Here is a 26,417-nt window from a genome sequence, read left to right as displayed (position 1 = left end):
GCAGCCAAGAAATCAGTTGGGAAACTTGAAATACGCGAAGCATAGTCCTCCATCTTATCTCTTCCCCTTCGTCTTTTTAGCCAACCTCTTCTCAGCCCTAACATCCTTCTTCAACCTCGAATCAACCATCTTATACTTCCCCTTGACACCCTTCGGCCTCCCAGCACCCTTATTCTGCCCACCAGCCCTAACAACCTTGACCTCCTGCTTCCCCTTCTTCTTCCCACCACCCTTCTTCGCCTTGGCCATGAGCGCCGAGATTGAGTTCGCCTTGTCCCTTTCAGTCTCGTCGCCTTCAGCCAGCCCTTCACTCTTCTTCTTCAGCTTCTCGATCCGTCGAGCTGTGCGAAGGATCTTGCGGGCTTTGGCTTCGCGGACTTTCTTGATGGGTCGAGCGTTCAGGGCGCGGGTTTTCTCTTTGATAGCAGCGGCAGCGGCGGCACTGATGGGTCGTGCGGGACGGGAGTGTTTGCCTTCGTCGTCTAAGAACCAGTCGGGCAGGCCATCGACATCGCGATGCGAGTATTTTGTGAAATTGTCGTCTTCCATTTGATGGCGAGTTATCTTACCAGAGGCGAGAGCGTGTGCCAGGGTCATGGCTTCGGCGGTGATGATGTCAATGTTCGGTCTGCCTTCTGTTTCTGTGGTAGGCTTCTCAGTGCCCTCTTCCCAGTCTGCTTCTTCTTCAGCCTCTACAACTTCTTCAATGTCGCTCTCTTCTGCCTCTGCTTCTTCATCGGCGCTGTCTTCCTCGATGTCGACCTCTTCAGCGGCTTTGAGTGGCGGTGAAGCGGATGAACCAGAGTTGACATCCACGCCACTGTCTCTTGCTAAATCGACGTCCTCATAGTCGGGCTCCTCCTCAATACCACCTATGTCCGCGAAGATATCCTGCTGGAAGAAGCTCGCTGCACGTCCAGATAGCTCACCCTTCTTCAGATTCTCCTTTGGCGCTAATTGATTCAACAGCTCAGCTTCCTCCTCGTCAGTCTCGTCGCCACTCTCATCCTCGACAATGCCAGCGTCACTGCTTGCATCCGTCTCAGCGCCCTTGTCCTCACCATCGAAACCTTCGAACTCATCATCGTTGTCTCCGTTCGCCTCCATGCGTATTCGCTTCGCTCGGGCCTTGGCATCGCGATCCTCCTTGCCTTCTTGATACTTCTCATACATAGCATCAAGCTCCCTCTCCAGTCCGTCCAACTCTTCATCTTCTTCTTCCTCCTCGCTCTCCTCGACCTCTTTCGGCTTCTCAGCCTCGCTGTACATCCTGCCACGAGTGATTTGTCGACCAATGCCAGCCTTGTCTACGTCCCTCAATCTGAACGTGCCTTCGTCGCCCATAGGTCCTCCGGCATCCAGACCAATCTCGGAAGACACTGTCATGTTCATCTGCATGCGGGTGATTTCTTTTTGCTTTCTCTCGTTGTCTCTTCTCCGCTCCTTACGCTTGAGCTTGGATTGTGAGTCCTGCATCGCTCGGATCTCTTCTTGCATGCGCATCTCATCGTCCATGCTCTCGAGGACTGCCACTTCCTCGCCAGCTTCGCCTTCCTTCGCACCTGCCTCGGCAATCATATCATCCACTGCGCCTTTGGCGGTTGTAGTAACAGATTTTGCGCCGGTATCCTCAGTCTTCTTCTGTCGCAGACCGAACGTATCACGTGCCTTCAAACGCCACCGAAGCAGCAATTTAAACTCCTTCCTCCCCAAAACCTTCAGATCCTGACAGCATATCCTAACTTCTTCCGTGGTCTCAGGTAGTCGATCCAACGCAGCCAAAGCAATATCTCCACCAGCATCCTCCTGCCTAAAGTGCAGCTTGTTCACGCTGCCAAGCATCTTGATCGGATCCGGCGTCTGCACGAACTCACTCGCAGGCACTTCCTTGAACTGTGTGTAATCACCCTCCTCGTAACCATCACGCTTTCGCTTCTTCTTCTCGGGATTGAACACTCGCGCTTCCATGTTCACAGCAGCTTCCTCCACTTCTGCAAAAGCATACTTCGAGTCCAAGAATCGCGGGTCCATGTGCTTTGGTGCCTTGTACCCTCGACAGACGTAGAATGTCTCGGCAGACACATTTCGACTACTGGGTGGCTTGGTCTGCTCAACACGGCCAAATAGTTGCTTGAAGATCCACTCGAGCTTCGCGCTATCCTTCGAGCGGAAGACTTTCGTTACGAAGTTACCGCCGGGAGCCAGAAACTCTGTGGCGAGCTTCAGAGAGGCCAGGACAAGGTCGTTCTGGCTGAAAGCGTCCTGCACCCATGCTGTACCAACATTCGGCGCACCATCGTGGATCACTGTATCTGCCTTCCACGTCTTCAAGTGTCCACGAATTGTGGCTCTGCATCGCTCAGTCGTGATATCGTCCTGAAAAGTGATGGTCTTTGGGATAGGCTTGATCGGGCTCAAATCCACACCGACAATCAAGCTCTTCGCCGGCATCGTCTCTGCTGCCACTTGCAGCCATGATCCTGGCGCCGCGCACAAATCGATGAGACATTTCGACTGTTGGAGGAAGGAGTATTTCTTGTTCAGCTGGATGAGCTTGAAGGCGGCACGAGCACGATATCCTTTCTCCTTAGCCAGGTAGTAGTACTTATCAAGACGCGCCTTGGCGTTCTTCTTTTGGATCGCCATGTCGACGATGTATATATTCTACATCTCTAATATCTCGTAAAAAGTTTCGTCTTTGCATGTCAGAATGGACTTCCGAGTCTTGGCAGGATCTTATCTTATCTAGAGATGTACTTTCGGCCAAAACGTCGCGTCTAAGCGCGTCACCTCGCGAAGCCGGAAAGGGCGAGCGTGACTTCAGTACACCTGCGTGAACATCGTCCCGGCCGACCTCACTTCACAACAGATCTACGAAAGGGCTGCCGGTCAGAAACAGTCCCACATCGCCAGAAGGATGATTGAATGGCCACGGCAGCACTATGGCCTGCAATGAGTGCAGATGGAGACCGAAGCGTGCATCCATTCTTCAGACAGTCCAATGGAAGCCACGATCAACCATCATCACATTACCAGGTGGATGGCGACCCAGAGGACGATGGACTGCAGATGGACCAATTGGACAGTGCTAGCGAAGAGAAGGCGAAGACGAAGCGGAGTAGAAGAACCAAGGCCCAATTGGAGGAAGACAGGACTGGAAAGAAGCAGAGGACTCTACAAGACATCATCAACCCGAATTCGCGCCAACAAGCAGATATACCGGACAATGTGGCTGAGGATATAGTTGATCTGGTATCCTCGGACCCTGTAGTCGATACATCTCGTCGGAAACGAAGACGAATCACTCCGGCCCAATCAGCTCAGCTGCGGGATGAACATGAGATCGCCAACTCAACCTCCGATGCTCCTCTGTTGACTAGCGATATCATTGATCATGCCACTCAAGCACGAGCGCCGAGTTCGCCGCGGGTGATCATTCCAGTCTCTTTGCGGGTCGCTGCCTTGCCTGAAGTGCCTGTTACCACAGCCGACGACACCACGACGACGCCACAAACCCCACCTAGGAAAACACTTACATTGAATGCGAACGGCAAATTCAGTTCGCCGGTAACGAAGAAGCCAAAGGCAGAAGATGTGTCTCCTGCTGCACCAAAGCGACGAGGTCGACCACGCAAGTCCAAGGATAACATTGCGCAGAAGAGACGAACTGTAGTGCTAAGCTATGGAAGCTCTGCAGCCGGTACTGGTGCCAAGATTGATCTCATCCTCTCGGGCGAGGAGAGGGTTGTAGTGGAAACCCCACGACAGCCAACACCGAGAAAGCTTCGCACGCCAAAGAAATCCAACAAGCCTCCACATCCGTTTTTTGCAGGCAAACCGAAGGAGCAGCCGAAGCCTATAAAGCTGGAGTCGCCGAGGAAGGTATCTGCCACTACTCCAGGCAAGCTTAGAAGGCAGATCATGGCAGATCGACCTCCGGAGGTGAACGGAGAAGTTCCGTATGCTGTTGAGTCAGCTCTGTTAAAAGATCGTCTAATGATCAGGCATCCTGGTGCAAGAGACCCACCATGGCCAGATAGGCAGCAGGCACATGTTCGAGGACTGGACGATCGTGACAAAGCGGCTTATCCGGGCATTAGCAACCAGTTAGCTGGCAGCCAACGCAAGCGTAAGGCTTCACAAATACCACTAAAAGGGAACGAATCAGTACTACGACGGTTCGGCGCACATCTCAAGCCCGAACTGGAATGCGTAAGGCGTGCTGATGGACTTTGTGAACCGCGCAAAGCCTTGCGAAGGCCCGACAGGTCATTGATAACAGGTCATCAAATCCGACAGCGAGTAGCGCATGAGCTCGCGGCAACAATGAGCGAGGTCGATCTAGCAGCAGGCGTCTTGCTACAAATCAACCACAGAGATTATACAACACATCCCGGTTTAAGGAAATTCTGGAGTCTGATACCAACGACACTTTCAGCTTTCGATGAGCTTCGTGGCGAGAATGTAGGCTGGGCTCAGAAATATGCTCCAGAGACTGCGGAAGAAGTCCTGCAACCAAGTCATGAGATGCGAGTCTTGGGAGACTGGCTGAAATCTTTGAGGGTGAGCTCGGTCGAACATATCAGCACCGTTTCTGTCAAGACGGGAGCAAAAGCTGAGCCGAAGCCGAGAAAGAAGCGTCGCAAACACGATGATCTGGATGACTTTTTGGTCGACGACGATGAGGATGTGCACGATATGGATGAATTGACGGACCCTGAAGACACAAATCTCATCGACAGCAGCAAAGGCCCAAGGTCAATAGTGCAGTCCGCTGCGCAAGGCACGAAGCTCAGTAATGCTGTTCTGCTCAGCGGACCACCAGGATGCGGCAAAACTGCTGCTGCATATGCTGTCGCAAAGGAACTCGGCTTCAAGATCTTCGAGATCAGTTCTTCTGAGCGACGAAGCGGCAAGGATGTCCTCGACAAGATCGGCGATATGACGGAGAATCATCTGGTGAGGCATCATGGTGTTGATCCTGGTGAGTTGTCATCCAACGAGGATAACAACAAGGAGAGTCTTGATGAAGCGTTCCAACGAGATCTTGCTAGTGGCAGACAAGGCAAAATGGCCACTTTCTTCAAGCCTCAAGCGGCTGTCAAGAAGCCCGCAGCACCTAAGCAGAAGGCGCCGCCGGCGAAGGTGAAGACGTTGAAGGCTGTCGAGGAAGCCTTAAAGAAGCCACCCAAAGATCAGCAGCAATCTCTCATCCTGCTCGAGGAGGTCGACATCCTCTTCAAGGACGACAAGGAGTTCTGGAACACGATCTTCAAGCTCATCGTCAGCTCGAAGCGACCCTTCATCATGACTTGCAACGACGAAGATATGGTGCCCTTGCAAGCCATGAATTTACACGCCATATTACGGTTCACACAACCTCCGGTCGACTTGGCTGCAGACTATCTGCTACTTCTTGCGGCGGCTGAAGGGCACCAGCTTAAGCGCAATGCAGTCACGTCGCTTTACGAAGCAAAGAAGCGTGGTCTGCGTGCCAGCATTGTGGAGCTGGACTTTTGGTGCCAGATGGCTGTTGGTGATCCCAAGGGAGGACTGGGCTGGATCTACCAGCGCTATCCGCCCGGATGTGATATTGACGAGCACGGTCGGACGCTGAGAGTTGTGAGTGAGGGTACCTACCAGCAAGGCATGGGTCTGGCTTCCGAGGAAGGTTTGTCTGAAGACGATCAGATATTGTTCGCCTGGAGAGAACATGGTGTTGTGCCCACATCACTGTTGGAGCCGCCAATCAGGAGCCCTGACGACGATGATATTGTCGGCCCCAGCCAAAGACTCGACGCGCTCGAAAGACACGCTAGACTAGCGTATGCTCAAAGTGCGTTGGATGCCTTCGCTGGGGAAGCCTTCCTCGAGAGCCCATTGCTGGATACCACGACGCCGCAAATGCCCGACAAAGCTCGCCACCACTACATCGAGGGTCTAACTTTGCTGCAGACTGACGAGCTCACCGATCATGAGGATCTTAGCTCGCAGCTTGTTGTGGCATCTGTCCGTGCGATAGCACATAGCTTTCACGCGAACAAGTCTCTACAGACCAGTCTCGCACACGCCATGTCAGGCTCCCGGGGGAACGCAAGCCCGCCACACCTCACCCGCCACGACTTCGCCGTCTTCGACACCATCTCCACCGCTCCGGAAACGTCCCTCTCTCTCGGCCCCAGCCTGACACAATCCGCTTTCGACGGTCCAACCCTAATCATAGCCACGGACCTCGCACCCTACGTCCGCTCAATAGTCCAATTCGACTTGGCGCTCGAAGAGCAACGCGAGCGTCTCAATAGGATCATGACGGATGGCGAAACCAGGAAAGCCAAACGAGCGAGGACTACACGCGCGGCGAGGAGTGCGCTTGAGGGGAGTCAGAGGGCTAGTACGAGGAGGGAGAGGTGGTTTGTCAAGGGTCTGGATCTGAGAGCAGTATTGAGGACGGGAGGTATCGGATGGCCAAAGACTCTTCTAGGTGTCCAGACTGCAGACACGGAGAGTATGGATGGCTGTGAGCCGCCTGCATCTAGTGCCGAGGGTGCGTGAAAGGCAAAAGATCTAAAGCGGTGTATAAAATCTGCCGCGATGTAATCATTTATACATAGCATATGGTCCTCAAGTGAAAGCAGGCCGATGACTCCCTTCAGAAAGACCATCACAGCAGGACAATCGCATGCAGCGATCGCTCCCAAGCATGATTCACAGCTCTCTCATTGCGCGGCTACATCATCATAGTATCATCCCCATCCCCCCTCCCCACATCCTCCGGCTCAACCATGGTCCCCCGTCCTCTACCTTCAAGCAGTTCCCTTCTCACCTCAGGTCCAATCTGCCTATGCCCCCGCACCAACAGCAAATCAAGCAGAGCCTCGCGCTGATCCTCCGTAATCTCATTCTTATACCTCTGCGCAAACGCAAGGAGACACTGATGCCACAAAACCGGCAATCTCAGATCCGCCGCCGCTTTCCTGCCCATCTGCCCCCTAGCCCCAGCCCCACCAGCTCCAATCATAGCGGTGTCCTCCCCCCCCGTTGCTCCTTGGCTTTCTTGCACGGCTCGGAAGCGCAGGAAGTGGAAGACCAGCGCATCCACCACGCGATAAGGCAGCGCGTACTTCTTCTCCAACAGCGTCCGGATGAAAATATTACAAGCCCCCGCCGCCTCCACATCCCCCATCATCTGCTCCGCGGCAATCTCACAGAGCCTGAACAACGCCGTAGCAGAATGCAAGACGGGGATCGACACCCTCGCTACGACAGAAGAGACAATGGTAGCCTCCCTCAACGTACACGTCCCGGACGCCACGAGCGGGAACACTAATCCCCTAAAGAAAGCAGCGGGCTTATACAACGACTTCTTCAACGCCTTGTAGAGATGCACATTCAATTTCCGCGTCTCCAACACATCCTCCCTCACCCTCGGCAGCAAAATATCCTGCACGAACGCCTGCGCCAACGCGGGTCGGGAGGAAGTGAAGAGTTTCGTGGCTTCGTACACGGCATTGGGGGTCCAGGCTTCCGGGCGCGTAATGCTGAGCAGGATGTCCCATTGGGGCAAGGTGGGGAGGATCTTGAAGGGTTTGGGTAATTTGCCAGATTTGTAGCGGGAGAGGAGGAGACCGGTTTGGGTGTAGACTTCGACGACTTTGGCGGGGAGTTCGATGGCGTCGTCTGGGTCGCCGCCGCCGAGGATTTGGCGGACCGGGGGGGCGGCTGGGGAGGGGTCTTGTTGTTGGGCTTCGTGGAGGGCGATTTTCTCGAGGATGATGTCGGCGAGGTTTGTGCCGGGGCCTTGGGGTTCTTCTTCGTTTGGATCACGGGGGTGGAGAAGGGTGGAGGGATCGAAGGAGGGGTTGAATTTGTTGAAGGTTTCGAGGTCTTCGGGGTCGACTTCGATCTCTTCTACTTCTTCTTCGTCTGAGCCCCAGGCTGCTTCGTCGTCGTATTCGCCCACTTCGGCTCCTCCCCCCACCCCATCATCGTCGGTAAGGTCGTCTCTGAAGCCACCGAAGCCCTGGAATACTGGTGTTTCTGTCGCTGCTCGCTTCGCTAGTCTTTCTGCATCGTCTTCACCTGCTAGCTCCTCTCCTAATTTCAGAATGTTCCGCGAAGACTTGCTGTCGACATAGCCTTCCTGTGCGCCATCCTCGCCGCCCGACTGTTTTCTCTTCTTCCCTGCCTTTTGCTTAAGAGGTTGTGTGGGCGCATACTCTTCGCTGAGAGGATTATGGCGGCGATCTTGCCGTGAGACAGAATTAGATCGTGTGGTCTTGGGCATCGTAGTGGTGGTGTTGTGTGGGATATCTATTTATGTAAAGCACATGTCAAATTGTCGAATGGCAAAATAATTCCAGAGACCCTGCAGCTGCTTCACATGGTCGGCCAAGATTTCGCCCCACTTCGGCCACTTCGGGCCACTTCGGTCCCGCCTCCACATCCGCTGTCGCGAAAGCTAAAAATAATAATAATCAGTCTCAGAGAGCAGGCACGCGTTGAATTCGTCGGTGACCGGTGATGCAATGATTGTGCTTTGAAGAGAACAAGAAGTCTTAACGCAAGACAAGACAAGACAAGATGGCAGATTCTACGCCACTTGCTCTGTCGCACCTGCCATCCGAAGATCACGCTCCTTCCGTCCCATCACCACTGAACCCATCCACCGCACGAGCACCAGCACCGACACCAGTACAACGCGAGCAGAGAGAGAAGAAGGAGTCGTTGAAGAAGCGCGAGAGCAATAATAATAACAATAATAATGTCAACGGCACCTCGTCCAGCTCAAACCTCGGCAAGCGGAAAGCCAACAGCAATAATGCCTACTCATCACCCCAACGCTTCAATGTCCCACCCCCGCGATCCCAGGACTTCGAGGCGCCAAAGGAGGACATCATGATCTCGCACGAGCCAGTGCCCTTTGACATGCCGGATGGAGAACGGCAGCTATACAAACCCATCGACTTGGCGGAGAATAAACGCTGGTATCGATATGGTCGTGCCATTGCAGACCCGCTCTTTCCTCATAAGCAGTTCTATCGCAGCACCTCACCCCCACCCCACTATGCACGTCTCAGCTTCGAGGATGCCGACAAGTGGATGCACTTCACCACCAACGCCCTCATCACGACCAATGAAAAGGGCTGGAGGATGGTGCGGAGTAATGTCTGCGCCAGGGAAGGAACGCTCTACTACGAGATCAAAGTGCATCGGGGCGTGCCTGCCTCGGGACCAGAGGCCGACGCACCTGGGCCCCAACCTCACCTTCGCTTTGGCTTTGCTCGACGAGAAGCTCCCCTCGACGCGCCTGTAGGTTTTGATGGGTACAGCTACGGATTAACAGACATCCGCTTCGACACCATCCACCGCAGTCGTCCAGGCAAATTCTTCCATCCCAAGAAAGCAAAGGGCAAAGGCAGCAAAACACTCGCCACCGCAGGCCCCACCCCCGTCGTCCTCGCTCCAGAAGACCAGCACGTCAAAGAAGGCGACGTGATAGGTGTAGAACTGCAACTCCCCTCCCTCACCCTCCACCAAAAGATCGTCTCCGGAGTCTACAACCCCGCGGTAGATATAGGCGATGGCTTTGATCACCCAGCCTGGTCCTCCGACCCTTCCGGCGCGGAAGCAGTGGCGGATGTAATCCGCGATCGAATCCCAGTGGCCTACAAAGGCAACTCCTACTTCGAAATCCTGGACCTGGTGAGTACGAAAACAATGGAAGTCTACTCGGACCGCCAGACCAACCTCTCCAACCTCACCAACAACCTGACCAACCAAGCCACGACGAGCAAAGACGTGATCAAGACTGCACCAAACCCCAACCACGAAGACGCATCTTTACGCACCCTCCCTCATTCCGCAATCCGCGTCTACAAAAACGGGAAACTCCTAGGAACAGCCTTTGAAAACCTCCTCTCCTTCCTCCCTCCTGCCTCTACCCCAAGCAAAACCATGGGTGCACGGGAAGGTTTCGACGACGGCATGATTGGTTATTTCCCCGCCATCTCCTGTTTCTGGGGCGGCATAGCCGAAGTCAATTTCGGGGACAGCAAGGAAGGGTTTTGGTGTCCGCCGGCTCATCTTGCTGCGCCTACCAACCCTGCTGGGAGTAAGGAAGTACAGATGGGTGGGTGTGGTGGTGGTGAGAGTGGGGAGATTAAGAAGGGCTGGCAGCCGGGGAGACGGGCGAGGGGGGCGGGGGAGAGGTATCGGGAGCAGGTTGCTGAGGATGTGGTGTTTGATCTTGTTGATGAGGTGGATTTTTTCGTGTTGGATGGCGGCGAGGTGCCGGCTTCGGATGGGAATGGGAATGGGAATGGGAATGGGCATGAGAGGGGTAAGGGGAGGTTGAAGGAGGAGGATTGAGCTGGTGCGTAGAAGAGATGGTGGAAACAGGTGGGGTGTGCTTGCATCTGTTCTTCCTCACCCATGTAGCATACTACATAACCTGACCTCCCCTCCCATCATACTACCTCAAGCCAAATGGTATGGCCTCTACTCCTCCCGCTCAACCTTTACCTTCGTCTTATCTACGCCATCAATCCCCAAAAGTCAGCACAACCATCTATTACCCCCCCTTCCAAGAGAAGTGGGAAAAAGTCACGTAAGATGGAAAGCAAGGGTAAGGTAAGAGGGACTCACAAAACGCAACCATCCCCTCCAACCCCTTCGCCCTCTCCGTAATCGTCTTGGGATAATACCACGCCGCGTTCTCGTACTTCTGCCCCTTCACCTCGATATCGTAGTAACTCGCGTCGCCTTTCCACGGGCAATGCGTGCTGTGCGAGGTCGGGGTGAATTTGATCTCCGGGTTGTCCTGCGTGAGGGAGGAGGCGGGGAAGTAGACATTGCCTTCTACGAATTCATAGGTTGCGGTTGAGGCGATGGTGGTGGTGGAGATGGTGGCGGTGGCGTGCATGGTTGTTTGCTGGAGTGGGGATTGGCTTTTGGTTTTTGAGTGGTTTTGGGGGCCGGGAGATAAGTGCTAGTACGGAGGGGAGGGGAATGGACTGGGATGGTGTTTCGATATGTATGTCTTCTAGGTGGGAGGGGTATATAATATATATGCTCGATTTCCGAGGGGTTTGTCATACCGACCTCTCCCACCCGAAGACCGAAGCTCGAGTGATGTGTGGCGTAGATGAGCTAGCTAGCTATCGAGAGCTTGACAACTCTCCGCAAACAGGCTGTTATGCATGGATCTACTCCCACACCCTCAGCAGCTGCTGTATGAGGTAAGAGCGATTTGTCACCCGATCTCCCTTCACGTGTCTTGAGCCCGAGCAATCGACACGTCGCCTTGGACGAGGCAGTAGACAAGAGCAAATGTGTTCATTGGGTCGACTAAACAAGCATATACATGTGTTCTAGATCAGGTCATCCCGCCAACAAACGCCTCGCTAACCTCACTCAACATAAAGCAAAAGCACAAACTCCGACCTTCTCATCATCTCGATCTCGACAAGGCCGACCCAAGCTGTGTATGCCACACACAACACATCAACGTCCAACAACCTCCACTCACCTCACCGCCCAACATCCCTCCCCCACCTAAGCGTAGTATTCCTCCCCTTCCCATTCCCCTCCTGACCCGGATCTCTAACAGGCGCCTCGTCCGCAAAGCGAATCCCCTGCTTAGCCGCCGGCGCAGCTCTTGGCACATCCTCCTCCTCACTATCGCTCTCGGGCTCCTCTCTCAAACCCAACGCGCCTTCACGCCTCCGCCTCTCAGCAGCCGTCTCGTTTTGTTCGCTTCCGCGATGGCCTTGTCGAGGTTTGCCACTGTCGTTGTTGGTATTGCCAATGCGACCACGTTCCGGTGCAGCGCCACCAAAGTAGTCACTTCGCTCACGAGACGGACCAGCGCGAGCAGGAGGTGGTACACGGTCTGTGCCGTCATCCTCCGAGTCCTCCTCGTCTTGCCGTGGTTGCGTGAGCGCTTGTCGACGACGGCGCTCGGCTGCCGTTTCCCCTGTAGGCGATCCCATGCGCATCTTCCGCAGGTCGGCATTGACGTCGTGGAAAGGGACTTCCTCCTCGTTCGAGTTGACGAGTTTGAGTTCGCCTTCTTCATTACTTGTCACGGGATGCAGAGCCGCTTGGCTGGGTCGATGTCCCTGGGTCTGGGCTTCTGGTTCCTCGGCGCCTTCAGCCACGACGGGCACACTCGGCTCTTGAGCAGCTTTGGAACCACTCGCTTGTTCGCGAGCGTCTTTTCGCGCTTCCTTCTTGATGGCTTCCGGAGCATCGCTCTCCTCCACGACCTGTACTCGCGACCTCGGATCCATCTGTCGAATCTGATCAATGAACTCAGCCTTACTCATGCGCCTGCCATTGCCTGTCGCGATGGTGAAACGCAAGCCAGCATCGTCAGCCTCCTCAGCTTGCCTAGTACTCTCACGCCTATCAGCTCCAGGTCTGACAGGCCTACTCCTGTTCTCTTCATTCGCGGCAGCAGCAGCACTCTCGCCCTCCTCAGCAGCCTTTGGCCCTCCCTTGCCGACACCAAGCATCTTACTCATGTTGCCGAGACGAAGGTGTGATTTGGCTGGATTAGCAGCACCACCTGGCTTCTTCTCTGGAGCAGGGATGTCGTACTTCTTGATGACTTCACCATCTTCATCTTCGACGATGATGGTGTTGCCGTACTGGTAAGCGCGCGCAGGCCCGTGCTTTTTAGTCTCTTCAGCTTTCGGTTTCTGCTTGCCCTCCTCATCATCGTTGCGCTTGAGGAGACTAGCCATGTTCCTTACTGTGCTCATTTTGGTCATACCCTTGCGCCACTTTTCACCTGGACGAGCAGGTGCTTTGCTCTCGGTAGCTTCGGGCTTCTTCCAGCCTTCGTTGACGGCATCACTGGCCTCTTCATCTGGCTCATGATTTTCGTGCCCGGTACCATGCCCATGATCACCATGCTTCTCATGCATAAGTCGTCTGCCCTCCTTCGCTTCGAAGTCCTCACGTGCCTGCTGTCCCTCATCCGCGTGCTCATCTCTACTGTCTTCAACAGCCAGGACGTTGCCTTCCTCATCCTCGTACACAGTCTCATGACCCTCTTCAAAGATCTCACCAGTCTCGGAATTCTCATCCTCGTGCTCTGGGTTGCTGTTACGCTTGTGCTTGACAGGCTTAGCCTCCTGCTTGGCATCGTCTGAGTCTCGAGGCGACTCGCTCTTTGCAGCCAATGTCTCAGAATCACTTCGGCTCCATGGCTCCTCGAATTCTTGCCGAGGTGCGGGCGCGATAGCAGACTGGCTGATAGGACCACCCGGACCTTGGCCGCCATCCCACTTTCTACTACGCCTGGATCGTGTTCTGCTCGAAGCGCGACTCGCATTCCTACTAGGATTGTCCTCTTCCTTCTGCCTTCGCAGGAAGTTACCGTTGGAGCCAATTGGTGGGAGCATACCAGGTGGATAGTTTGCCCGATCCTTCTCGTCAAGCTCGGAGTCATCGCCCTGCAAAGACATGGAGCTCCTTGATCGCGATTGGATGCGTGGCAGGCGCTCCATCCAGGAGGTCTCGTTGGCCTGCGTGTATGACATGGTGAGGGTCAATGTGTTGATGTGTTTGCCGAGCGTAAACACAGCAATCGAAGAACCATGAACTGCGATCGAGATGATGACGAGGAAGCAGGTGATCGGCCAGATGACTTCGATTACGTTCCAGTGCTCGAAGCCCTCCTCAGGCAGTACTGCCAATGGCGTGGTAGTCTCGAAATGTGACTCTAATTCTCCACGTGCCAAGATAGCCACAAAGATGGCACCCACACCGATAGGACCAAAGTGGCCAGCGAATAAAGCTTCTCGCCATGTCTTGACATCCGGTATGAGTGGTTTTAATGCCATCATAATCGGTATACGCCGGAAAAGTATGACCAACACACCAAGTACCACAAATCGCCAAGCGTCCAAGTTCAGAAAGTGCGCATTGAATTGCGCCCATGGGATGATCGTACCGAAGTATACAAAGAATGCCAAGTTGATCAGCAAGTCAATGACGTTGGATACGTGAGACTCCTCAGTCTTCTCCGTGAACCAGCCATCGTTACTGAACCCTACACCACAAGCGAAGCCGACAAGTAAATCGTCGATACCAAGGATCGAGCCAGATCCGGCACAGAAGAGTGCGAGGACGAAATAGAACACGAGGAAAGATTCGCGGTCGACCCAGTCTTTCTCGTGTGCATATCTGATCAGGCGTCGTGCGATGTAGCCGACTGCAACGCCATAGACAGCTCCGAAAACGCACTCGTACAGGATAGTGTATAGGATCCAGTGCTCAGCAACGCCGCTCGGTTCGTGGCGAAATTCCATGATGTAAAAGCCGAGGTAGATGAAAGGGAAGGCCATGCCATCGTTACAACCAGACTCTGCTGAAAGTAGATCACGAAGATGCTTCGGCACACGCTTCGCAAACTTGCCTTTACCAACGACCGAAGAAGCAAGGACGGGATCGGTGGCTGTAACGCATGCTGCGACGACCAAGCTGTCCAACCAGTTTAGAGAAGGCATGAACAAGCCCCAGATGAAGAGACTTGTGATCAGCCAGCCGAAAGTCATGACGGGTATAAGCAAGAACACAACGGACCTCCAGTGGCGTTCCATGTATGCCTTAGGCAATTCGACACCGACGGCGAAGCATTGCACGACCAGGACAATGCGGGAGAACTCGAGGGTGATCTGGTCGACGTTACCCCATGTCGAGGGGTCGATGAGGTTGGCAGCATGCGGTCCGAATATGATGCCGCACAGGGTGGCCACTGTGGCTTCACCAATGTACAATCTTTCCTTGATGATGGAGGAGCATAACATGAATATGCTGGTGAAGCCTCCCAAGATGATATACACCAAGTGAGGCTTGTTGATGTCGATCTGTGCCCACACCATCTTGTCTAGTTGTCTTGACTACAAGGAGTCAAGAAGGGATATAGTTCTCCAAGAGATAGCTTCAGCTACCAAGCTCGCTCCAACTCTTCAAGTCGGATAGATAGACAACCGTTCGTCGTAGGATGCAGCAGAGTCGCTGCGGTCGAGGGTTGAAAGTGTTGGATGCTGCGGATGCATATATCGATGTGGTCGCGCCCAGTCGCCGCTCCCAGTATGCCCTAGTTGGCGGAGGCGATGAGGATTGTAGACTCGAAGACTACGAGAGGCGAAAATTGCACCTCAACCAGTACTGTACACTGCTGAGCATATACGGCGTCTGCCAAGCATCTGCCAATCACTCGGAAGTGGAGAAGTCTCTCTCTTTCGACTCTCGAGGCCGATGACGGCTGGTGAGGTAGTAAGCAGATCGCGTGGATGTGAGTGAGCGACCGTATATGCCGTGTGTATAACGAGAGCAGGCGGAAGTGCTCGCGAAAGTACAGATCTAACCACGAACCTTGTCGTTGTAGACTTTTGTCTATCGCCGACTGAAAGCGTGAGGATGACGAAAGGAGATCATCGCGTTACTCCTTACCTTACTAACGCCCGGAACATCGGGACATCTATTCCTTGGCGTGGGTGGACCGAGTGGGCGTCCATGTCTTTCAGAAGCAGGTATCAGTTCTTACTACGAGACAGCTTGTTGAGTGTTCAGGACCTGCAGATGTTGGAGAATTCGCGAATTATTGACGCCGTACCACCTTCGTCAGACGAGTTCGGCGCGATCATCGGCGAATTGAGCCGAGTTGATCCTAGCACGGATGTAGCCGCACGCAGGCGACTAACCCCATCAAACTTCTCTTCGGCGCTGTCATCAATGCCAGCAGTGCCCATTGCCCGAGTAGGATGCCTGGTAGACCACGACGGGAGGTCACAGTCGACCGCAGTCTGTGTCGCCGCTGCCAGGACAACGAGCCGACCATCACCATCCGGACAGAGCCGTTATGCGCCACATGCTTCGCCAAGTATGTGTCGACGAAGGCCGTGAAGCGGATGGAGAGCTTTCGCGTACGCCATGCAGAAGCTGGTAGTGAGCGGATACTACTACTACCACTATCCCTCGGAGCCTGCTCAACAACACTAATCCACGTCTTGAGCCAACATCTCGCAGGACAGAGCGAGAGAACAGGACGAACTGGCTTTAAGCTGCATATCCTACATGTAGACGGCACAGAGCCTGCTCAGTCCTCAAGTTCGCTCAACAAGGTGAGGGAATGCTATCCGCAGCATTCATATTCATCTCTTCCACTTGCAGACGCACTTTCCTTGGAAGGCATCCATGAATTGCTCAACCTTACTGAGAGTCAGGAGAACACGGCAGAGGCTTTGTCAATCGCGGTTGCAAACCTCAATTCTGCAACGTCCCGCGATGATATCCTGCAGCTGCTTCAAAGAAAGCTGGTTGTGGACTTTGCCAAGCGCCATAACTGCGAGGCCATCTTGTGGGGTGACAGTACGACGAAACTAGCGGAACGCACTCTCGCCGAGACAGCTAAAGGTCGAGGCTTCAACTTACCATGGACCGTCTCTGACGGCGAGTCGCCACATGGCATACCATTCTACTTCCCAATGCGCGATCTACTAAGCAAAGAGATCGTCGCATTCACAACAATGACAGAACCGCCTCTAGCCGATCTCGTTGTGCAGCGAGAGCAGAAGCGCATGGTGAGCACGAAAAACACCACGATCGACGAACTCATGAAGCAGTATTTCGAGTCCGTTGAGCAGGAGTATCCGGGTATTGTGGCGAACGTGGTCAAGACGACTAGTAAGCTTAAGGGGCTATCTCTGAGTGAGATCGAGCAGCAGTGTGAGCTATGTGATGCTCCTTTGCAAGGACAGGCACCGGCAAGGAGCAGACTTTGTTATGGCTGTATTCGTCTCTTACCACAAACAGCAGGATGAGAGAGACGGGGCTACGTCTTGGACGCGACCTTTTGAAAACCCTTCTGTACAGCCGGTGCGCACTCTCTGCCACGCACTTACACGCGATCGTGTACCGAGCATACTCAGAGGGTGCGGAGGAAGATCAAGCCTGCTGGCATTGGGAGGAACGCGAATTGCAGCAGAGCTAAGCTGGCTTCGTAAAGCGTCCCTTTAGCGACACCATCCGAGCAGTCCATGACTTTGACACACGACGTGAAAGATAAGCAACATCGCATGCAGTCGTGCGGAGCTCATGCCCTCCCTCGTGGATCGCGGTTCTTGAAGCGACGCCAAAGACAGGACGAGCAAATTGGGTCCCACTTGGCTTCGGGCCAAGCTCATTGCTGGGAGTATTTGAGCCAGCTATAGCATTTACATAGAGCACTTACGAATCTGCCATTGGTAGCTTTACAATACCAAATGTCCTGGAGAGGGCGGTGCGGCACCAGTGTCCCACCTCGTCTGCTGGCTTCCAAGCTCGAACTCAATCGTGCCACCATTGACCATCACATCATCGTGCAAAAGCCAGTTTTGATCAGTCTGCTTGCCGTTCACTTTGGCCGACTGGACGTAGTAGCTATTGGTATTATCAAGTCCGGTGGCTGTAATCCGGAGAGTTGCGTTGCCGTTGATAGTCATGTTGATATCGTCGAACCAAGGTGATTGAATCAGATAGACCGGTTGGGTAACAACAGGATAGAGACCGAGCATCTAACATAGTAGATCAGTACTGCACAGGACCTCAGCGACTCTTGATACAGCTTACCTGCCAAATCAGCCACGAGTTCAATGCACCAGCGTCAGAATTGCCGGGTACACCATAGTTTGCATCGTGGAAGTATTGATTAGCCAGCTCTCTCGCACGCTGCACACTCTTGTACTGCTTCGAGATATAATTGTACTCATAAGGTGTCGCAAAGTCAGGCTCATTACCAATGTTCATCAGCGTCGTGATCCCACCACCGTTGGCACCAAGGTTCTGCTCGGATGTGTTGGGCATGAAAATGTAGTCTAGCCTTCGCTCAAATTCCGAAGAACCTCCCATGAACTGGATGAGCGATTCCATGTCGTGCGGGACGGTGAAGGAGTATTCAAAGGGTGTACCTTCGTAGGTAATTGAAGACCATTCGCAGCCACCACAGAGGGCAGGGTTATAGTCGCTTAAGTTGAACTCGCCAGTCGAGAGGCGTGGTGCGAGAAAGCCTGTGAAGTTCCTGTGGGTCATGTTGTGGGACCAGGTGTTCTGCCACTGTGCTGATCGTTGCAGATACTTCTGTGTGTCGTTCGGAGCAACACCCTTCGCAACCTGATATACCGAGAAGTCGTTCAGAGCGTACTCGACTGATCGAGACAGTGCTCGTGTGTTACCGTCGGCACTGACATAACCAAGATTCTTCCAGTCCCCCAGTGCACCTCTCCCCTCCTTCACACTTGCCGTCGGGTCTGTAAAGCTGAATGTGTTATATGGTATCACCTCTGCATCCTTAAGCATCGCCTGATAGGCTTGCGTCCAGTTTATACCAGGCAGGTTCTTGACATAGGCATCCGCAAGAACATTATCAGCATTGCTGCCACCTTGTACAAGACCGTTGTAATTGCCACTCCGACCATCCGGCATATATCCCTCCCAGCGCCAGATGTCGATGATGCTGCGGACCATACTCTGGTAGTATTCGGGCTGTATGAGGTGATACAGTGATGTTGTACAGCGAAATATATCCCACAGCGTATAGAAATCGTCCCAGGATGGCTCGTCGTTGGACCATAGAGGGTTCTCACCGGACCTGTCAGATGGCATGAGATGCATGAAGTACAAGCTAGAGTATAGCAGCACTAGGTTGGTCCGATTCTGAAATGAGTCGGTCGGTACACGAATCTTGCTAAACACATCCTGATTCCATTCTTGTACTGCGGCGGTGACAGTGTCATTCACGTTCCAAGATGGAATCTCCTCATTCTTGAAGTTGCAAGCCATATCAGCAGATATCATACTGATGCCGACTTTGGACTTCACCGTCGAGACAGAGGCATTGCTCCAGGTAAAAAGAGCACCGACACGATTGTTGAGAGGTCCGGCGACTTCACTCAGGTTGCCGAAAGTCGCTTGTGGGACCGGACCGTCAGACCACGTATGGTAGCGCTGTATTGGATCTGTCAATCGTCCGCTGAAGGTATTTGCTTGGTCAGGTGGCTGGTCGAATTCACCACAGAAGTAGACAGTTATTGGTGCACTCTCGCTGAATCCTCCGCCGATACTCGTGTAGCCTGTGTACAGCTTGCCTCCTGGTTGCAAATCGATCGCACCGCCAATGTAGAACTGAACATTGCTTCCACCGTTCTCAGATGGCAGGTAGTGCGAGATGTCGACCAGAACGTGCTTTTCTCCAGCTGGAAAGTCGTATTGCATAATGCCAGCATGGCGACTAGCACTCAAAGAAATACCAACACCACTCTCGAGCTTGGTCGCGTAGTAGCCTACAGAAGCTGTATCATTGACAACTCGTGATTGCCAGTAGGTAGTGTTATCAAGAACATTGACTCCATCGAGAGTGGTCAATGGCATTTGTGGGACGATGCCATACTTTGGTGCTCCTCCAGTGCCACTTTCGTGCATCATCGAAATGGCAGTAACCCGTCCTTGAGGTGTATATCCGCCATTGGTGGTGGAGAATGTGACATTGTCTGAATATGATGGTCAGTGCCCATCGAAATCATATGAAATACTCTATCTGTGAGTAATAAGCTCGCCTTCATAAGTGTCTATCCCAACCTTCGTGACTCCAAAAGGGAGAGACCCTCCGACAAAGACATCACCGCCACCAAAGGCCAAACCTGGGATGAAACCTTCTGATCCGATGAACGGATTGACATACTGCGAATAGTCGACTTGGCCGACTGCACCCATTACGAAGGCAGCAATCAGATTTAAGGATTGTACCTTAGCCATGATGAATTTCAAGGTATCAATGTGAGTGCCAAAGAGGTGCCCATCTTACGGTCGATGCGGTGGTCTAATATATCGGATATTAAGAACTGGAGTATGGTTACATTGTATGCGGACATTGACATCACGCCCTATGCCTGCCTCCGCATCGTACAGAAATTGTCCATCCTGCGAGGGGTAGTCGTGCGAACGATCTGCGATCAGGTACACAATTGGCTTTCACACTTTGCGCGGGGTGGGTGATGAGAGATCCGATGTGGAGGAAAAGCTACCTTGTGTCCCCGACGATAGTCGTTACATGGTCTTGTGAGTCGCAATCGTCCGCATGTCGAAGTGTGATGGTCGAAGATGAGATGCTAATGGCTTGCAATTGCACCTCCCATCAAACGCTTGCTGACCAAAGCTTGGCCAGTGCTTCCAGTCTGATCGCTACGACCTTGAAGTTTCTTACCTTCCTTAGTTGGAAGCCCACGAAAGGCTTTGGACAAACGACAGACTTAGAGCTGCTTTTTACGGATTAAACACTTGATGTCGTCTCGCACTCCATCGTGACCCGGAGTCTCGCCACTGGTCCCTTTGACTCGGTTTACGCTTTTGCTCTCCTTCCTACATATCCAACACCCTCCAGCTCTCCCCTTTTGCGCGCTTTCTACTTGCGTAAGCAATAAGACCGATAGGTAACAATAAAGGCGAAGAGATAAGCAGAGTCGCGAGACCGAGAGTATGCTTGACCTTGCGTACTCTTCGTTGCCTGGCCGTCATAGGCGGTGGATGGTGGGCCCTTATCATGAGCAAGCGATCTTGTTTCGAGTGCGAGCCGTGCTTCTTGCAGGCAGTCGCCGGATCTATCGAGTAGCTTTTGACACGTTGCGCTTTAGGTGTCTTCAAAGTCTTTACCAGCGATCCCACCGCTGAGACGTATCCTGGGAATCTTGCTGGGTGGGCAGGGAAAGGCAAAGCCAGGGAGATATGGCTGGTGTGGATAAGCTTTGCTGTTGTGGCGAGAGGCAAGAAAGCTAAAATGATGGGCGCGGCGACTTGCTCTCGATCGGTGTAAGTATCAAAGTTGAAGTTGACGGTGAGCGCTCTGCAGTGCTTCCCATATTCGAAAGCTTCCAGGAAGGCTGCTAGCCGAGAGAGGTAGTGCTCGAGCGCTGGTGCCCAGCTGGGTTGGACGGTCAAAATGACATGATGCATACGCTCAATAGATAGATTGCTGATTGACCTGCCTTGCCGCCACGCCTTTGGACGCTGATCGAGGTCGGAGGAAGGACGAGGTGTGCCTGCGAGCAACACGAGTTCGAACTTCGTGTTGCCATATACTATCTTCACGACCTCGCCATAGATAGCTCTGCAGGTCCGAAGAAGGCTGACAGCATGAGGTTGTTGAGGCCTCGACTCATGTGGCTCGTAGAGGCAGTGGTAGAACACAGCATTCTTGCCATAAACGTGAAAGTGTGGAGAGGTCGGGACATCCGTCAAAGCATATGTCCAGATAATCTCGCGGAGCTCGGCTGGTAGTCGAAATAATGGGCTGTCGTTGTGAGACATTGTAGCGGGCTGTTGTTTAGATCGATGCTTCGCCATTGCGCTATTGGGGTACAATGTGTTGACAAGTCTTGTATAACGAGATGGATTTATGTAAGGTACAATGCTGCTAGAAATGCAGTATGATTTGCGAATGGCATAAATCTGTGCATGTGTTTAAGCTGGAAGTGAGGCGGGAGGCAAGACAGCCTTGCCGTGGTTCGCTCAGGCAACGACGACTCAAAATCTTGCCCCAGTCCCTCAAGAATGGTCACATGAGGCAAGTATCATTCACCATCGTGAAATATAGAGTATACTATCTAAGTATAGACAACCTCAGTCAAAGCATTCAGGCTCATGCCCTCTTTAGCTAAATCCTGCCCTTCCTGCTTCAGGAACATCAAAGGCATCTCCACCAGACTTCCCCTGACCTGGCTTAGCACCTCCTTCACCTCGCGGAGACCATTTGGGCCTTGCGAGAACTCGCTCGCAACGACATGCCCATACTTCCACGTACTCGGTCTTGCAGCAGCTTCGCCCTTCTTCGCTTCCTCCGGCTTAAAGTACGTCCCAAAGAAATCATCATACTGCTTCCAGTTGCGCACATTGTCTGCAGGCACTGGGTGAAAGACTCTTGCGAAAGCTTCGGTGTTGCGCGCAGCGGTACCCTGCCACAATTGGTAGAAGTCCTGAGATAGAGGATCCATGACTGCTTGGTCCTCTCTACTGTTCCAGTCATAGTCGTTTGGCTCTCCGATGGGCATGAAGTTCGCATCAGGTCTCTCGATATCCTGAGGCCGCAGCAAACCCAGATGCTTCCGGAAAATCTGTCGGCGAAGAGATGCGGCGAATAGAGTCGCCCTCCAAGGCTGGCCGGCCATATAGCTGTCAATCTCTTGCGGGTCCTCGATCAAGACCGCGATCTCGCTGTCGTGACTACCGAGCTGTGACCGGTCGTTGAGATTAGCAGAGCCGCAAATGACCACCCTGTCATCGGCGATAAGCAGCTTGCTGTGGATATACAGTTCTTCCGAAACGAAGGCGTCCATCTCTGACTGCCAACCCCCATCCCAAGGTGCGTCGCGTATATCAGGGCCACCCAGCATGTAGCACTGTGCCACACTGTCCCAACTCGAGCGTGAAAGCTCGCTCGCACCACCCTCGTGCCGGACCTCTTGTGCAGCTTGCTGGTATCTGTCAAAAGCGTTCGCATTGCCGCCCTGATCTGCATACTCTTGTCCATAGTGCTGCGCGTCAACAAGCTGACCATACTTCTGGTCATGTCCTCTTCGCGCGTCGTCGTAATCTACACCAGCCTTTTGTTCTACCTGCGCCATAGTCCCGCTAGCATTGATCCGATCATAGTTTCGAAGATTGTAGAATCTCAAGTACTGCATCGGGTTCACCCCCTGCGCAGCAATTGCCTCCAGTATGCTATGGCCACCGCGATTGATGCTGTTATACTGGAACTCCATGATAGCTCTCGTACCTAGGCTACCGTCATCCTTTAGATCTCCAGCGAACCCAGGCACAGAAGGTATGTTCACAATCATGTGATACTGCTCGTTGTTCCTGGCAGCACGCACGACGCGCTCGACCATCGCAGCGCCAATGCGATTTTGCACCGGCTTCTGCTTGTCGGAAGTAGCTGTAATGAAGAATTGGTTCTCTATATAGACGAAGTGCTTGCTGTTCCTGATGGTCTCGATGTAGGCATTCGCGATGCTATGCTCGAGTGGGACGCCATGAGACCACTTCGTGCACGATCGCATGAGCTGGACCTCCACGCCACCGAGCGGCCCAGGAGGGTACTCGACTTTAGCACCACGGTGCATCTTGTGCATCTGCTCGCGCAGCTCTTCCTTGCCTTCCTCTAGCCCCAGTCGACCTCGCTCGTACTGATCTCGCACGCGTTCACGGAAGTGATGTGCTTGGCCTTCGCCTTCTACGGGTGCGCCAGGCTCACTCTGAACATAAGGATGACCGAATATGCCAGCTCTCTCGGGGTGGAATACGATGGGATGGTAGTTCTTCTGTCCACGCACGTCGTACTTCTCAAAATAAATGAAATTCCATCTCTGCGCGAAGTGTGCTTTTAAGTCTTCGACCACAGGTCCAGTAAGGCAGATAGAGATATCCGACCAACCCATGCGTGAGTTGTACTTGCGATCAAGCTTATTGTTCTGCCAGTTCTGCACGTCGGTGAAGTCCATGAGGCGAGCATTGTTATAATCTTGTCCTGGAAAGACAACGCGATTGAGATCACCAGGGTGAGCATCCGCGATAGAGTGTTGGTTCGTGTCCCAGCGGCCGAAGCACATATCGAGACCTCCCATAAAGGCCGTCCGACCATCGATCAGACATAGCTTCTCGTGATGTGCCTGCCACTGTCAGTTGAAATTCAAGATCACTAATGAGGGAGACATCCATACCCAGTACATGACGGTGTCCTCGTTCATGCCGTAAATACCTTTGACGACATCGCCTGGCAGTTGACTCAGCTTAGCTGCACTCAGGCCAGTCTGCTTGATTGAGGACCAGATGTTCGACGCCATTACCTGCTTGTCGGGTAAGTGATCAGGATGCCTGAACACGCGGATGTTGCCACTCTTCTCGTTGTCTTCCAGCCAATGCTTGGTGTGACTTGACGATAAGGTTAATGCCTGGGTAACTTCTTTATAAACGATCACATTGACTTGTACACCTCGATTTGCCGCCGCGAAGAGCATCTTGTCCAGCCTATACTGCTCATATCGCGCTGGTGGCCTACGTAGGTAGAGCTCCGGACTCAGCCACCAATCCAAAATCCAGATAGACTCTCTCGCTTGCTCCAATGCTACACTGACTGCCCAGAAGTAACCGCAGCCGTCCACGTACCACTTCGCATCATTGCCCTCTCTTTGCGGTGCGAATGACTGGAATCGATGAAGGTGGTGGCTGTCTCCATCAGAACACTCGGAGGCTCTGTGAGTGTGTGTATGGATATGTCGACTGAGAGGATTACTAGGTTGTGCCTGGTCTGGTTGTTGTTCATTGAGTTGGTCATCGTTCTTGTACCCTTTCATCTTACTCCCAACATCGTGGACCGCATCCTTCATCTTATCGAAGAGGAAAGACATGGTAGTGGTGGTGGTGGTGGTGGTGGTGGTGGTGGTGGTGCAGTCCTTCAGGTATGAGCTGTCTAGTGGTTCCGTCGCAGACAATTTGTCTTGCAGAGCATGAAGCGCTGAGCAGCTGATGTAGCAGAGGTAGAGAGGCACGGTTTCAAAGAGGAGTAATTGAAACACTTGGTTGGTCGCACTCTTACCAGATGGTCATGTGCCAAGAGGACCGATGAAGCTGTTTGCATAAGGTGCAGATGCAAGCAGGCGCGTCACATGCAATTCACAATACACAAGACCTTCGGGAGTGCAAGCATTGAACGCGGATGGTACACTTCGTGATACCTAAGGTAGTATGCGTATGACCAGCTACGCCCTCCAACGTGCAGCTTCTTACGTTGAAGGGACGTAGCGGTTGTAAAGGTAATACTTGAGACAAGTAGGGACAAATCGATGCACGGACCACAGCGAGTGAATACACATATGAACTCTAGATTGGAGCCATTTTCTAGTCCGGTACTGGCATGCCATAGTACCTTACAGCTGAGTTGAGGAGCAAAGTACAGATGTGGCTGACGGACAAGGCATGGTAATACTGCATTACATCGAGTTCTTCGCCTCGCGTAGAGCAGCCATGACATCTACCCTGTCTGTCTTGCCAGTGTACTTCTGCACAGTAGGATCCTGTCATGAATGTAAGCGAGATTCGACAACATCAGAAGGGAGTCATTAGACTTACATCTAGTCTCATGAAAACATTGTGTTGCTGGAGGTCGTGTCAGCTTCGTGATCATCACAATGACCGAACAACCACAAACCTTCTCGTCACCAATGGTGAACTTCCCCTGCGTCTGCTTGTTCGAACCGGCGAATGCCTCGAGCTTCTTGATCGGCTCGCTCTGCGCAACTGTCACGGCAAACTTGACATTACCTTTGGTGTACTCGTGCCCGGGCTGGTATCATTAGCATACTTTCTGGGTCTCTATCAAATGCTCCCACGTACGTAGACCTTGGTGTCGTCAGGTAGGCCAGCAAGCGTCTGGTTCAACGCCTTATCCATCTCTTCCGGTGTACCTTCGAAGAATCGACCACATCCTGTTCATGTCAGCCTTCCTTCCTCGGTGTCACACGTAATAGCTTTGCTTACCTCCAATGAACAGGGTATCGCCTGTGAAGACGGCCTTGTCGTTCCCATCCTCAAACAGAAAGCAGATGCTGTCTTGGGTATGGCATGGCGTATGTAGCGCTTTGACCTTGATGTTGTCGCCAATTGTGAAGGTCGAGCCATGCTCCGGCGTCTTTGTCACTTTATCGCAGTCCTTGCCACCAATGATTGGGACACGGTACGCCTCAAGCTGGGATCAATGGTCAAAACGCTGCTTTGTGTGACCTTCTGCAGCTACTCACAATCTTAGAATTGCCGCCAGCATGATCGTGATGACTGCAATGCATTAGCATGGCCGTGGGAAACGAATGTCATAAGCATACTGATGAGTGTTGATGATGTTCGTGATCTTGATGCCACTGTCCACTGCCTTCTTCAACGAGGGCAAGACTCTGTACGGAGGATGTGTCAGCAATCGGCCGTCCAGCAGTAAGCATTAACCAAACGGACTCTGATGGATTGGCAGGATCAATAATCACGGCATCTTTGCTCTTCTCGTCAGTCACAAGATATGCGTAGTTGTTACCACTGCCCTCCCCTGTCTTAGACCATTAGCAAGTCGTATTCCTCCTTGCGTCTGCCGTCAAAGTGAGATCTCACACATGGGGATAGATTCGACATGCATCTTTCTGGTAGCTGCGGGCTGGATTGATGGATCATCAGCACCAAAGTAATACGCTAGAATAGAAGCGGCAATGCCTACAAGAATAGCGAAGTTTAGTGGCCGTACTATCGATCGTCTGGCTGTTGCAAGGAAGCTCATCGATGTGTTTGTAGTGAGTCGATGGTCAACCAAGAACCGGATGATGCAATCTATAAGCGAA

The 26,417-nt window shown here is 53.0% G+C and overlaps 10 protein-coding genes across 10 annotated transcripts; 3 read left to right on the top strand and 7 right to left on the bottom strand.

Annotated features, from left to right (window-relative positions):
• Nucleotides 1-54: 54 nt before the first annotated feature.
• On the bottom strand, nucleotides 55-2,646 carry SPB1 (AdoMet-dependent rRNA methyltransferase spb1; the record flags this gene model as incomplete). The annotated part of the gene is made up of 1 exon (XM_064833260.1): nucleotides 55-2,646. One exon carries the CDS (start codon nucleotides 2,644-2,646, stop codon nucleotides 55-57), a length of 2,592 nt encoding a protein of 863 aa, XP_064699529.1.
• A 306-nt stretch (nucleotides 2,647-2,952) lies between these two features.
• On the top strand, nucleotides 2,953-6,552 carry LTS14_000546 (uncharacterized protein; the record flags this gene model as incomplete). Its single annotated transcript, XM_064833259.1, has 1 exon — nucleotides 2,953-6,552. One exon carries the CDS (start codon nucleotides 2,953-2,955, stop codon nucleotides 6,550-6,552), a length of 3,600 nt encoding a protein of 1,199 aa, XP_064699528.1.
• A 175-nt stretch (nucleotides 6,553-6,727) lies between these two features.
• ENP1 (snoRNA-binding rRNA-processing protein) lies at nucleotides 6,728-8,284 on the bottom strand (the record flags this gene model as incomplete). The annotated part of the gene is made up of 2 exons (XM_064833258.1): nucleotides 6,728-7,257; nucleotides 7,297-8,284. 2 exons carry the CDS (start codon nucleotides 8,282-8,284, stop codon nucleotides 6,728-6,730), a joined length of 1,518 nt encoding a protein of 505 aa, XP_064699527.1.
• Nucleotides 8,285-8,580: 296 nt separating this feature from the next.
• On the top strand, nucleotides 8,581-10,368 carry ASH2 (transcription factor, contains a PHD finger motif; the record flags this gene model as incomplete). Its single annotated transcript, XM_064833257.1, has 1 exon — nucleotides 8,581-10,368. The coding sequence occupies one exon, from the start codon at nucleotides 8,581-8,583 to the stop codon at nucleotides 10,366-10,368; it is 1,788 nt and encodes a 595-aa protein (XP_064699526.1).
• Nucleotides 10,369-10,497: 129 nt separating this feature from the next.
• LTS14_000543 (uncharacterized protein) lies at nucleotides 10,498-10,921 on the bottom strand (the record flags this gene model as incomplete). The annotated part of the gene is made up of 2 exons (XM_064833256.1): nucleotides 10,498-10,532; nucleotides 10,645-10,921. 2 exons carry the CDS (start codon nucleotides 10,919-10,921, stop codon nucleotides 10,498-10,500), a joined length of 312 nt encoding a protein of 103 aa, XP_064699525.1.
• A 607-nt stretch (nucleotides 10,922-11,528) lies between these two features.
• Nucleotides 11,529-14,891, bottom strand: CNH1 (Na+/H+ antiporter; the record flags this gene model as incomplete). The annotated part of the gene is made up of 1 exon (XM_064833255.1): nucleotides 11,529-14,891. One exon carries the CDS (start codon nucleotides 14,889-14,891, stop codon nucleotides 11,529-11,531), a length of 3,363 nt encoding a protein of 1,120 aa, XP_064699524.1.
• Nucleotides 14,892-15,776: 885 nt separating this feature from the next.
• Nucleotides 15,777-17,005, top strand: CTU2 (Cytoplasmic tRNA 2-thiolation protein 2; the record flags this gene model as incomplete). The annotated part of the gene is made up of 2 exons (XM_064833254.1): nucleotides 15,777-16,698; nucleotides 16,773-17,005. 2 exons carry the CDS (start codon nucleotides 15,777-15,779, stop codon nucleotides 17,003-17,005), a joined length of 1,155 nt encoding a protein of 384 aa, XP_064699523.1.
• Nucleotides 17,006-17,264: 259 nt separating this feature from the next.
• LTS14_000540 (uncharacterized protein) lies at nucleotides 17,265-19,473 on the bottom strand (the record flags this gene model as incomplete). The annotated part of the gene is made up of 2 exons (XM_064833253.1): nucleotides 17,265-17,567; nucleotides 17,623-19,473. 2 exons carry the CDS (start codon nucleotides 19,471-19,473, stop codon nucleotides 17,265-17,267), a joined length of 2,154 nt encoding a protein of 717 aa, XP_064699522.1.
• A 2,174-nt stretch (nucleotides 19,474-21,647) lies between these two features.
• Nucleotides 21,648-24,446, bottom strand: LTS14_000539 (uncharacterized protein; the record flags this gene model as incomplete). Its single annotated transcript, XM_064833252.1, has 2 exons — nucleotides 21,648-23,708; nucleotides 23,760-24,446. The coding sequence occupies 2 exons, from the start codon at nucleotides 24,444-24,446 to the stop codon at nucleotides 21,648-21,650; spliced, it is 2,748 nt and encodes a 915-aa protein (XP_064699521.1).
• Nucleotides 24,447-25,028: 582 nt separating this feature from the next.
• On the bottom strand, nucleotides 25,029-26,218 carry GLO2 (Cytoplasmic glyoxalase II; the record flags this gene model as incomplete). The annotated part of the gene is made up of 9 exons (XM_064833251.1): nucleotides 25,029-25,112; nucleotides 25,168-25,194; nucleotides 25,247-25,381; nucleotides 25,432-25,523; nucleotides 25,576-25,783; nucleotides 25,836-25,869; nucleotides 25,917-25,985; nucleotides 26,044-26,131; nucleotides 26,194-26,218. The coding sequence occupies 9 exons, from the start codon at nucleotides 26,216-26,218 to the stop codon at nucleotides 25,029-25,031; spliced, it is 762 nt and encodes a 253-aa protein (XP_064699520.1).
• Between the last annotated feature and the right edge of the window lie 199 nt (nucleotides 26,219-26,417).

The sequence above is a fragment of the Recurvomyces mirabilis genome (genome assembly GCF_035927965.1).
Source record: "Recurvomyces mirabilis strain CCFEE 5264 chromosome Unknown scaffold_1, whole genome shotgun sequence".
Classification (NCBI taxonomy): domain Eukaryota; kingdom Fungi; phylum Ascomycota; class Dothideomycetes; order Mycosphaerellales; family Teratosphaeriaceae; genus Recurvomyces; species Recurvomyces mirabilis.
The sequence above is the reverse complement of the archived record's forward strand: the minus strand, read 5'-3'. Positions and strand labels throughout refer to the sequence as shown.